This window comes from Coenobita brevimanus, chromosome 98 (assembly GCF_032717465.1).
Source record: "Coenobita brevimanus isolate Jiangsu-jjx chromosome 98, ASM3271746v2, whole genome shotgun sequence".
In the NCBI taxonomy this organism is placed as follows: domain Eukaryota; kingdom Metazoa; phylum Arthropoda; class Malacostraca; order Decapoda; family Coenobitidae; genus Coenobita; species Coenobita brevimanus.
In genome coordinates this window covers 35,444,077-35,457,660 of record NC_137051.1, presented here as the reverse complement: position 1 = coordinate 35,457,660, position 13,584 = coordinate 35,444,077, and the positions used below count along the sequence as shown (strand labels likewise).

At 41.7% G+C, this 13,584-nt stretch overlaps 1 protein-coding gene across 1 annotated transcript; it reads left to right on the top strand.

Annotated features, from left to right (window-relative positions):
• The first annotated feature begins 1,591 nt into the window (after window positions 1-1,591).
• On the top strand, window positions 1,592-10,405 carry LOC145414028 (uncharacterized). Its single transcript, XM_080283595.1, has 3 exons — window positions 1,592-1,645; window positions 9,116-9,227; window positions 9,879-10,405. The coding sequence occupies exons 1-3, from the start codon at window positions 1,592-1,594 to the stop codon at window positions 10,403-10,405; spliced, it is 693 nt and encodes a 230-aa protein (XP_080139721.1).
• Window positions 10,406-13,584: the final 3,179 nt, after the last annotated feature.

Below are 13,584 nucleotides of genomic sequence, written 5' to 3'. Positions count from 1 at the left end.
ACCCCTGAGCCTCATTTCCTCTTGTCGATCGCATGTTTGGGGTTAATGTGGCTGCACCCTCACGCAGAAATAAACCGGTAAGGAAGAGGTGTTAGTCAGCTTCCTAACAGCACCTGAATACCTTCCCTCTTTTAATTACGAATGCATTGTCTCAGTGGGCGGCTTGGGCTAATTCAGATCTATCCATGTGCTTGAAATCCATGCCAGTCCAGTCAGGCTAAGTTAGGTAATGCTGCATCGATTCTGCTGGTTAATTACACCAAGACTCAGATCCAATTAGTGTGTTTTAGTCCCACTTTTGACATATCTATCCAGTCAGGTTAATTAGTTCTGTTTATGTCTTTGAGGGTCATTAAGATTCCGATCCGTCCATTTAGGCCACTTGACATCCTCTCACGTCCATCCCAATCAGGAAAATCAGGAGGTCTAGCTACATTTCCGACGTTCATGCATCACACTTACTTGGTCATTTCAGCTAATATTTGACACCTCCATTCATTCATGTCAGCGCCACCAACCAATATGTGATTATGTCAAGGTTGTCAAGTGTACCAAATGCCCTCTGCTATACATTGGTGCTGTCCCAGATTCATGTATTGCCAGCTGTACACTTAGGATCAGTTCAACCAATTCTGGACCACTATTGTCGTTTTAGGTCTGTCAAGGCAATTAACATCTATTCCGATCCAATTAGGTCATGTTAATTCAGGGTCATTCACGTCTAATTAGGTTTGTTTAGGTCTGATTAACTCCATTCAGAACCTTCACATCCAATCAGTCTATATCAGACCAGGTCCATTCAAGCTTTTTCGATTTCAGTGAGGTCTAAACTCCATTCAGAACCTTCACATCCAATCAGTCTATATCAGACGAGGTTCATTCAAGCTTTTTCGATTTCAGTGAGGTCTAATCAGGCTACTTCAGGTCCATCCACATTGATTTAGGCCAGCTGAAATCCATTCTAGTTACTCTAATTCATTTTAGGTCGGCTCATACCCCTATAAATTAATTCAGTCCTATTTTAATCTGCTTAGGTCCAGTTAGGGTCTACCAGATTATTTCAGGTCCACCATATCGACTCATATCTGTATACTGTATGTCGATTTGGGTCATGCCCTTGAAGGCGTGTACAAAAATAAATAAATAAATAAATAAATAAATAAGTAAATGTTATCATACTTTATTAATCTTTTTTAGATATGGAAAGAGTCTTCTAGGTTCTTTCCGGTTAATTCAGATCATACCTTTGCAAGCGTATGCCGAAGATATGTCCATCAGTGCAGGTTTTTCAAGACTGGATGGGATAGGGACAGGCGAGTGAGCGGGATGGGCTGGGATGGTTTTGGCTCGGGTAGGGATAAGGCTGGGAGTGTATTTTATGTGGATATGAACGTTGTAGCTCAGCCGATAGGGGCAGCGATTTTTATTATTTTCCTCATATTTGCAGCAAAAATGTTTGGTATGGGTGGAAAGGAGGGAACGGGATGTGCGGGGAATGTGGTGATTGGCGGGGCATAGTGGAGGAAGCTGGGAAGATGGGTGTTTCGGGTAGGTAAAGACAGGGGAACAAAAGTGGGTGAGGTGGGTCAAGATGATAGCGTCTGGTGGGTATTGGGCCAAGGCAGGACGAACGCAGCACGTGAAGGTCGGTAGTGTATGAGGGGTAGCACTGGCAGTCTGAAAGTTATAAATTCTTTTTACTTTATACATATTTATTTATTTATTTATTTATTCATTTGAAGGAGGAACTAGCGACATCAAAAAGACCCTGCACTTTCCTGGCTCTTCCCACGAAATCGAGATATGTATATACTTTTTCCTTTAGCATCTGTTTTATATTCGTTTCCCGGGAAGAACAAAACACATGGGAGTTCAAAGTTTCCCCCAACCATAAGAGGAAAATCGGTATCGGGAATAAGAGGGAAAAACGCCATTATCACTCTTTCTTATCTGGTTTCTTTAAATGGACACCTGTTTCCGTGGACATTTCTCCCTCGCCGATGTACCGTAGTTTCCTGTAGTGAATTCCAGGTAAAGACGTCGACAGGTAAACCGCTTCAGCCCGATGACGCAATATCTTTGTACCCTTGTTCCAGACGGTTATTCCTTGTTCCAGGCGTTTTTTCATTGTTCCAGACGGTTTTTTAACCCTTGTTCCAGACGGTTTTATACCCTTGCTCCAGACGGTTTTTACCCTTGTTCCAGACGGTTTTTAACTCTTCTTCCAGACGGTTTCTACTCTTGTTCCAGACGGTTTTTCCCCTTATTCCAGATGGTTTTTTACCTTTGTTCCAGACGGTTTTTTGTCCTTGTTCCAGACGGTTTTTTACCCTTGTTCCAGACGGTTTATTACTCTTGTTCCCGATGATTTTTTACCCTTGTTCCAGACGGTTTTTTACTCTTGTTCCAGACGGTTTCATTCAGATTAGAAGAGAATTTTCAAACTAGAGATCTTGATACTCAAATATATTTTTCAACAACTTTCTATATATGCTAGAATTCTTTCCCAGATTAAATTAAATCGCCTGGTGTACCCTGATAAAGAGAGAGAGAGAGGGAGAGAGAGAGAGAGAGAGAGAGAGAGAGAGAGAAATCATTGCAGGCCCTTCCTCTGGCCAGGTAACTGATTAACCTGGGAAGCTTAACACCTGGAAAATTTCGTAACAATGCTTCGTCAGCTATTTATTTTGGTTGTTGCATCACCTTATCGTACTGAGGGTTACTGAGGCTATGCAGGTAATAAAATAAATGAATAGCAAATAAAATAAATATAAAAAAATGAGCGTTGTGGTGTGGCTGTGGCTGTGGATGTGATGGGAAGCGTTAGGAGAAACACACTGAGGTTTTTTTTTTTTTTATGTGTCCGACTCTGGGCATAGGCTTCACAGCCTGCTATCAAGGCCCAGCAGTCCTCCTACATACCATACACCTTTACATGTCACCACTTCGGCGCTAACACCCACCGTCCATATTGAATACATGCTAGGGCTGTCTCATACAGGACTGGTGCATTGGTATTAGCGGGGGTATTTTTACGACATGTCGGCGGGTCTTCTGGGAGATCAGTAAAGCCTGATTTAGTGAAATTCAAATCCTTAAACTGTTCCATGCCCCAGCCGGGATTCGAACCTGGGTCCGGTGGGACTGCAGGCCACCTCTCTACCGATTGAGCCACAGCCATGTGGAGAGGATGGAGAGACTGACGAGAGGAGTGTATGTGAGTGAGGTGGAAGGGGGGAGAGGGAGGGGGAGGTGAAGGCATGGACTGGAGAGGTATATGAGAGAGGGGGGTGTGAGCTGGGAGCGGGTAGTGAAATGGCGGGGGACAGGGCGACATGGAGGAGATTTGTTCATGGCCACCTCTTACGGGATTAAGGCGTCTGGAGATAGATAGATAGATAGATAGATAAATAGAATAGCACAACGGAGACTATCATACTCAAATAAACATGATAAACCACAAATAAGAAAGTGTTACGAACTACTCAAAATAAGCCACTAAGCTGTGTGTAAGGAGGTTTGTCTAGTCTTCTGCCTTCACTCTTGACTATGCCATATATTTCACTGCCAAATGAGAGTGAATACAGTGAAAGGGGGTGACACACACACACACACACACACACACACACACACACACACTTGAGAAAAAGAGACGGGAACCCATGAGCGTAGCGCATTTCCCGTATATCATAACTAAGTAAATACAAACACACACACACACACACAAAGGATCTGCAGGGACTGGTGCTATGAGGCCAGAGAAATAATAACAAAACTGTAGGAATTAAAGGTAAGTTAGAGCGATGATACTATATATTTCAGCAACAAGACTAGGACGAACTGTGGCTAGTGTCGCAAGCAATATAAAACTCTAATCTTGAGGTATTTTACAGTATAGTTGATAAGATTAATATATTGGAGTTACTGGGTCCTCGGATTCTTCATATATCTTTGGAGAGGCTGTACAACCACTTTTCTTCTCTTTTTTTAATCCACAAAATAAATACTGAATGACTGGAATCTTTGAGAAGGAATTTGAAAAAAATGAAAGCCAAAATCAAGATCCGCTCACTTCAAGATACGTAGATACATTGCGTTTAAAATTATGGAGTTCTTAGGCAAAATTCCAAGACAGTTCCAGAGTTAACCATTTCTGTGTTGTACATGGAGGACTGAGAATACAAGTTCACCCTTGCATTACAGAGGGACAGAAAAGGGACTGGTGTATAACATGATGAGTGCTACGTGTCCGCCGTTATGGGGGGAGAATGCAATCAGGGAGCTCATAGGAGACGGCATGTGCTGGCAGGTGGTTGGCGAAGGGTTATATATATATTTATTTATTTATTTACACATTTGAAGCTACGAATTTAAAACGACGAATCGGAATTAGTAGAATTAGCCTATGTAGTGCGAATATAAAATTACAGTAAGTATTTTTGTGTACATAACTACATCTTTTTTACGCCATTATACAGATTTGTTAAGGTATTTGTTTCCGGGAACGGGCGGGATGGGATGGCCAGGTGAACAGAGGAGGGGAGGTGTGATTGCAGAGATTAGTTTGCTTTAGTTTCGTTTAGTGACCACATAAATGTACAACCTTAAACTTAAATTGCGGAAAGCGTCGTTTATTTATACATGTATCTTAACCCATGACGCTGCAAAAATAATTCTTCTCCAACTTGGCCTCAAATTGCCACATCTTCATCTTGAATGCCGAGTTCTAACAATAGATTAACACTCCAGTGTGGCACTAGTCACGAAGAAGTGCTGTGGAAAGGATTACCATAAGCTACGTGAAACAAGCAGCATAAGATCGAAAATCTGGCCTAAATTAGTGATTTGAACAGATCTGGAATTTGGCTCTCTTTTGTGTTTTGTTTTTTCTTGGCGGGAACAATCTTAAGGGTTTCTGGCCTTTGGTTCCTTCTTCCTTGCATTAAAAAAAAAAAATACAGTCGCTTAATTATCCAAATGGGGGTGACTAATGACGTAAGGAATAGGACAAGGTGATAGCATTTACGATAGCATTTACGACAGCACTTACAATGGCATTTACGTTAGCAATTACGACTGCATTTACGATAGCATTTTACCCTCCCCCCAGCCAGAGAACGTAACCTGATACTCAAACGAACTTACGATCGCCTTGCTGTCGTACTACAGACTTCGTAACGCAGGAAGGACAAAGAAAGTAGTGAGGTGAACGTCTCCACGTCTCGAATTAAACATAGTAAAAATAAATCTGAGTTACAAGAGGAAAAAATTGCCATAGGAAAAAAAAAAACATTAGTTACGACAGGAAAAAATTGCCGTAGGTTGTAATTTTTTCTGTAGGAGGGACACGGAAAGGAATATTCAGAGTCAAGCCGTGTCTAGTTTTTCCTGGATAAAGAAATCAAAATTACGAAAGTAAGTCGTAGATAGGCTCGTGCATCCCATCCCTGTTTCTCACCCTTGTCATTCCCCAGGCGATTTTTTTGTTCAGTTTTGGATTAATTTCTCGGACAGGGAGGTGGGATTTATTCTTTATTAATCCCTTACTCCTTATTAATCCCTCCAGCGTCATAGAGTGCCCCTGAGCTGAATAAAATCGTCTTGAAAAAGTGAAATTAAAGACCTTCTCTGTTTTTTGCGTTGGAGACTGTGCATGAAAATTAATTACGATGTTTTATAAATACGGACTCAGATATGGCCAGCTCTACGCGGCTCTCTCTCTCTCTCTCTCTCTCTCTCTCTCTCTCTCTCTCTCTCTCTCTCTCTCTCTCTCTCTCTCTCTCGATACCCCCTTCCATCCTGTCTGTAGGGGACCAACTTTGAAACAGCCATTTTCCTATCAAACCTTCACCATCACTCTATATATTTTAAATCCATTACGTATGCGTCGTGAAAGGAGTCTTGTTTTATTTTACTTTTCAGCATTCTTTGCAAATATTCTTACTCGCAGCCTCGGTTAGGAGTAGAATGATAATGATGATGATGATGATGATGATGATGAAGAAGAAGAAGAAAGTGTTGAATGATGTTGATGATGATGATGATGAAGAAGAAGAAAGTGTTGAATGATGTTGATGATGATGAAGAAGAAAATGTTGAATGATGATGACGATGATGATGATGAAGTTGTTGAATGATGATGATGATGATGATGATGAAGAAAGTGTTGAATGACGTTGACGATGATGATGATGATGAAAATGATGATGAAGAAGAAGAAAGTGTTGAATGACGATGACGTTGATGCTGATGATAGTAAATGATGAGGGCGATGATGATGATGATAGTAAATGAAGATATAGAAAAAGCTTAAATTAAATATGTGAACCCTTATCATACGTGCTTTACCACTCGTAGTCTCATGACCTATTGAGCAAATCTGGTGTGGTTTGTGGAGGTGTATGGCATGTAGGAGGACTGCTGTGTCTCAGGGAACGGGTTGTGAAGCCTATGCCCAGAGATGAACACATAAAAGATAAAAATAAGATTAAAGGTGCAGCAGTCTTCGCTCAATCTGTGGAAGTATTAAGCACATTAAGCGGGTTGTAAGTCTCGTATAAATTCATTGGCTTGAGATACTACCATTTTTATTTTAACTTCATCTCTGTGTCAGTTCCTTTCACCTGCTTTTATTCCTTTACTAATAATCAAGCCAGTATTGAAGGATGGATCGTATGGCTTTGAGTACAACAGTCAAAGTTATATCTAAGTAGTGTATAAATCACCAGTCTATTGGAAACTTCTTTAGGAATATCCACCAAGGAGTTTTTTGTTTGACAGCTGTTGTACCCCAAGGCAGACCCACACCTACACACACACCTACACACACCTACACACTCTCAGAAACAGTCATGGGCACACTGCTACGTCACATGGCATTTCCTGTACAGATGGGGGAGGTGAAGGGAGGGGGAGGAATATGTCGAGGAGTGTGTGATGGACGAACTGGATGAAAAATAGGAGAGATAGTTATCGTGGGAGACCAAGGAATGCGTCAGAGAGGACAAAGAGATAAGGATATGAAAAGTTTAGATGCTGGGAGTTAAGAATTAAACATACAACACTATGTGGGGAGAGGGAAGGGGAGGCGGTTGAAAAGAGACGGAAGAAAGTGCTATTGAGTATATAGGAGGCGAGATGGAGGCGGTGAGGAAAGGCGCAGAGCAAAAAAGCGATGGAAAGGAAAAGGGATGAAGAAAGGAAAGTCGAGGGAGAAATGAAGGGAAGGGGAGAGGAGAAATAAAGGTAAGAAAGTGGAGGAGAAGAAATAAAAGTGGGGGAGGAGGAAGTAGAGAGATAGATGGAAGGAGGGAGAGGCTGTAGCGGAGAAAGAAAGTGGTAGAGAAGAAAATGGAAGGGGAAGGGGGAGTCGAGAGATTATGGAGGGAGCGAAAGAGAGAAGGATGAGGAGAGAGAAAATTAGAGAGCAGAGAAGAGAGGGAAGAGGAAGGGGACGAAGAAGAAATATGGAGGGATGGAGAAGGAAGAGGTGAAATAAGAGAGAGTAAGAGAGACGCAAGAAAAGTTTGGGGAGAGGAAAGAGGAGAAGAGGTACGGAGTGACAGGGAAGGTAAGGAGAAAGAAGTGGGCGGAGGAGAGAGGAAGGGAGGGAGGAAGGGAGAGATACAGAGGGAGGGAGGGAGGGAGAGATAAAGAGGGAGGGGGAGGGAGAGAGAGTGCACCTGAAGACTGATAAATAGTGACACTGAATAAGGCGCATCACAGGAAGAGTTACCGTCATAACATCACAATGTCTCGTCGTCATTTTTCCCTCCTTCTCCTCGCTTGTATGGTAAGGGGAGATATGTTTTGGTATTATTATTATTATTATTATTATTATTATTATTGTTGTTGTTGTTGTTGTTGTCGTCGTTGTCGTTGTTGTTGTTATTGTTATTACGGAGAGTTGAGAGGCGAGAGGTATATGAGAGAGGGGTGTGTGTGTAACTTGCAATACTTTGGTGATAGAAACTCCGTGTACAAACAGCTAGATAAGGAGTTTATTACGAGCTCACAACAAAATAGTCTGCCCTTCTTGAATGTCTGCTCTCAACTGACGCAGTGGCGCCGTGTTCCCAGGCTTGGGGCCCTGGGAAAGCGTGCTAGATCAGCAAGTTTAGTGGGGACATGTATGCATGGGGGGGGGGGATATATACATAAGGGGTAGACATATTGTAGGGAGGGTACATGTGGCAGGGAACGGGGCGACATGGAGGCGATTTGTTTGTGGCCACCCTTTACGGCAATAAGGCGTCTGACAATAGATAGATAGAATATTAATAAATGACTCTCTTAATGAAGAAGTTAATGATGGCATGAAAAGTCTCCCTTAATATTAATAAGCTCGTCAGAATTGGTAAAAAGAAATGATAATAATAATAATAATAATAATAATAATAATAATAATAATAATAATAACAAATTTCATAGGAGTAAGTGTGCTAAAAATTCCTCGCGTCTGTTTCTTTAATTTAAATACGTTGATTCCTGCATTTTTTTTTTTTTATGTGTCTGACTCTGGACATAAACTTCTGAGCCCGTTCACTGAGGCCCAACAGTCCTACATACCATACGCCTTCACATGTCACCACTTCGACGATAACACCCACCGTCCATATTGAATACATGCTAGGGATGTCTCATACAGGGCTCGTGTATTGGTATAAGCGGGGGTGTTTTTACGACGTGTCAGCGGGCGTTACGGTATAATAATAATAATAATAATAATAATAATAATAATAATAATAATGTCTTCTTAAACGAATTCAAATCCTTAAACTGTTCCCTGCCCCACACACTGGCTCTTGCAGGTGCGTCGATGTGTACAGGTGTTTAAACTGCCAATTTTGACTTTGTATTTTCTTATCGGCCTATGTCACGCGATTTATCTATGGTCCAGAGACTCTTAGGGCACCAGAAATACCTTAAAATGTCCTAATCAACTCTTGGGAGAGGAATTAAGAACTCTATTAGATTCTTGAGGGCCATTGTTGTTTTGCTGAGAGAAATTAAACGCAGCCAAAAAGTCAACGAAACTCCAATAGTAAGACTCTATCCTGCCCTCGCGTCGGATCGAACTCACGAGCTTCAAGACACTGGTTCCCTTCTCCTTCAGGTGGGTGGGAGTCTACAGGTGTGTGCCCCAGACTGCACAGGTGTGGACCCCGGCACCTTCGTGAGGGACCCCACCGACTGTACCAGATACTACGTGTGTCTTATGGTTAATGGTAAGGGAATAGAGGTGGAATTCACATATCTATCTATCTATCTGTCTATCTGCCTATCTATCTATCTATCTATCTGTCTGTCTACCTATCTATTGCCAGAAGCTTTAATCTCTTGAAGGGTGGCCATAAACAAATCGCCTCCATGTCACCCTTTCCTATACCACTGCTCTGTCCCTCCTACATCTCACACACATCCCTTTCTCATATATCTCTCGACTTCATCCCTCAGTTCATCCTTGGTCTCCCCCTCCTCCTGTCCTTCTCCACCTTATTCACATTCTTCTAGTCAGTTTTTCTCGCTTCCCTCTTTCATATATCTCTCCCCTCCATCACTCCATCTCCTTCTTGGTCTCCCCCTCCTCCTATCCTCCTCCACATCCCTCACATACACTCTTCTAGCCAGCACACCTAGTCATTACGCCTAAGAATTTTATTTGGGTTAATAACATACGATTTTATTTAGATGAAAAAATACAGATGTGAAAGGGATAAATAATTGGCTAACCTTATAATACACAGAAGTTCAATATTCTGTATGAGAAACGTGTGTATGATTGTCTTCAGTTATTGCCTTATTTTTATTTATTTATTTATTTTTATTTTTGGCATCTTGTTTTATTATTATCACTATTATTTTTTTTTTCTGCACAGGCGAGATGATCTCGTCAGATGAACCCGTGGACTGTCCTGACGGGGAGTACTTCAACGTGGAGCACACTACGCCCCGCTGTGACCCCATCAGCACCGCACCCTCGGACTACTGCAGCGACCTGTGCAACCCCTGCGTTCCTGATTGCAACCTAGACAACGCCGGCAGTGTGCAGCCAGACCCGTTCAGCTGCACCACCTACTTCGTCTGCCTCGCCGACGGTCACACGCTGGAGGAGGAATGCCCGGACACCAACCCTTATTTCGATTATCAAATTGGGAACTGCCAGACGGACGCGACGCTCTGCTACAACTACTGCGACCCTTGTGTACCGCACTGCACCGCCGATAACGAGCTTCTTGCCGATCCCTTGGACTGCCATCGGTTCTACCTGTGCACGCCCCCCACCATCACCAACTTCCTCTGTCCCAGCGACGGTGTGTTCGATCCTGAGACGGGGGAGTGTGGAAACTTCGCCTGCAACACCATCTGTCCCTCCACTGCGGCGTATATGTATGAGCTCGACTGAATGAATCACTCGTGTACAGACCTTACGGAATACAATATATGCTTTTGAGTTTTTCGTCATTGCCTCTTCTTCAACATCATCTCCTCCACTTCTTCAACGTATATGCAAGAGTCTGATTGCATGAATTTTGAGACTGATTTTCAAAACTGTAATGTACGCCTTAGGAACATTTTCATTTTTTGAAGATTAATGGTGTAATATGTTTGTGGCAGATTGCAGATACACAACAAAGACCTGGTATTATTATTATTATTAATTATTATTATTATTATTATTATTATTATTATTATTATCATCATCATTATTACTATTGTTGTTGTTGTTGATGTTGTTGTTATTATTATTACAGTATTATTATTATAATAATTATTATTATTATTATTATTATTATTATTATTATTGTTATTATTATTATTGTTATTATTATTATTATTCACAGAAGATGAAAAGAGGAATGAAAAGCAAAATGAATAAATGCATAAAAGATTCCATACACCAGATTATAGTTGTCATCCCTTCATTTATTTTTATAAGTGTCAGCAATGAACTAACTCCATAATTGCCAACTTTTTCTTCTCATTTCCCTAACCCCTTTCATTGAGCGATTGAGCCTTCCCTGCCTTCGCCTGTACCTACTAAGTAACAGCCCCTCCTCCCACGCCACGCCATCCTCCCTCACTACATCACCTTCCTTTTAAGAACAAGAAGGAGAGGTTAAAGTCGGGCTGATAGTGCTGAATCTCCCGCCAGTAAAGAGCTTTGTAATGTGTATGTCATTCTTTCATATGGCATGATATAAAGGGGATGAGATTGCAGGTAGGGATGCAGATCTCCCTCTCTCTCTCTCTCTCTCTCTCTCTTTGTATATGTGTGTATGTATGTATGTATGTATGTATGTATGTATGTATGTGGGTGTATGTGTGTGTGTGCATGTGTATGTATGTGTGTGTGTGTGTGTGTGTGTGTGTGTGTGGAAGAGACAGTTCATTCCCCGAGGCAGCCCTACATGTCACATACACTTTCACATGTCACCACTTTGGCGCTAGTACCCACCGTCCATATTGAATACGTGCCAAAAGTGTATCATTTAGGGGTGATGCGATGGGACTAGCGAGAGAGAGAGAGAGAGAGAGAGAGAGGGGGGGAGTTTCATATTCTCATCTGTCAAGAAAGCTCCGTAACACCTCTTCCTCGCCGATTTATTTTTTATATACGGTGGCTGTTATCGTTTGGTGCTTTATTTGTGCAGAGTATGGTGAAATTAGAATGATTTAGGCAACACGGAAGAGGACAGCAAGGTGTAATAAGCAAAATGAATCGGTTAGAAAAAGATGCAGGGGAGCGAAGACTGCCATAACGAAAATTCAAATCCACCAACGTAAAGATTGATCTCCCGTTGTTTCGGTTCGCGTCCCACGGCTCTATCCACTTCGCCAGCATCTCCCCCAAAATAAATCGCTCGGGAATAGATGTTAGGGAGCTTCATGAATCGACCAAAGTACGGAAGACTGCCATAACGAAAATTCAAATCCACCAACGTAGGCTTGATCTCCAGTTCTTTCGGTTAACGTCCCACGGCTCTATCCACTCCCCCGACCAGACACGTAAACCGAGACCCAATGACACGAAGGAAGGCAATGGCGTGGGAAAAACAGCCATGAAAAACACCTAAAAACACCTGCTGATTGATAGCGTAGACGTTTTTAACCAGACATAAAGTATTTTCCTCGTTTCTATACTCCTTTCACTCTAACTTGGCCTAAAATTGTCTGCCCTCCATCCTGAATGCTGAGTCATGATGGGCGAGTAACGCTGGATTGACGCGCTGGTCACGAAGAAGTGCTATGGGGAGGATATAGAGCCGTAGCACTGTCTTCCTTCTGCCACTGAGCTACGTGAAATTAGCTGCAAAAGGACGAAAATCACGGGAATTAAAGTGGAAATTATACCAGATAGTTCGCTTCTCCAAATTAGTTTCCCGCCAAATTTCAACCTTCAAGGGTTCAAGCCCAAGTGTTAAGGTGTTTTTTTTTTTTTTCTTTTTCCCTTTTTTCCCCTCCTCACCCAGCAGTGCAGTTAGTGACCAGGGAGTAACGTACATTGTTGAATGTCATTTTCCAAGGCAAGATTGGGCCTTAGAAGAATTGGCTAACCACCTAAAATACACACGTTCACACCACCCTCCCTCGTATACTCTTCCATCTTGTCCTCTCTCTCTCTCTCTCTCTCTTCCACCCAGTTCATCATTGTTTGCTCTCCTAGTCAGTCTCTCATTCTCCACTGGCCCAAGATGGTAAAACCTCTGAGAATATATTTTTTTTTTTTTTTTTCCCCAGAACCTCAAACACTTTTTATCATTTATACCCAGAACCACCTCCCCCCCTCTGTCTCTGTCTGTCTGTCTGTCAGTCTGTCTATCAGTCTCTCTCTCTCTCTCTCTCTCTCTGCTTCGTTTTGAATATTTTGGTGAAAAGATCAGCTGATCAAATTGGTCTCAGTGGAAGATTTTTAGTGGATATTTACACATCTCGAATTTTCATATCTACCAAACACATGCACTAGTTTATTATTATTATTATTATTAGTATTAGTATTTAAAATCGAAATACTCCAATGTTCATTCCACGTACGAACTAGGAACAAATGATTCAGTCCCGTTTTTTAATTTAAAGGTTCTCAAGACAACAATGGCTTTCAAATCAACTCGATCAATTATCCCACTTTGGTCGATGCACAAAATTTTCATCCTGAACTGATTACAAAAGAAAATTAATCTTCACATTACAGTAATTCATAGAGCCTGTCACGTTTGCATCATCTGTTTCTCCTTTCACTTAAAATTAGACTCCATTCGTAACGTCCTGTCTAAATTTGGCTTAACCTTGTCTTTCACTGTTATTAATGTTCGTATTCTCGTGTGATTTGAATGCTAACACCTCTTCCTTACCGATTTATTTCTGTGCCTGCCCCGTTAATATATTCTTGTGTGCTATTCAAGGAATCTATGACGATGTTAAAAAGATATAAGAAGAAGAAGAAAAAAGAGGAATTAATGGGCAGTTTGGAAAATAAATCGCTGATGAGGAGGTGCTAGGGAGCCTCCTTACCCGGCGAGAATACGGGCATTACACTGGCAAAATTTTGAATAGGGTCATGAGTAAATCTCAAACTCTTGTATT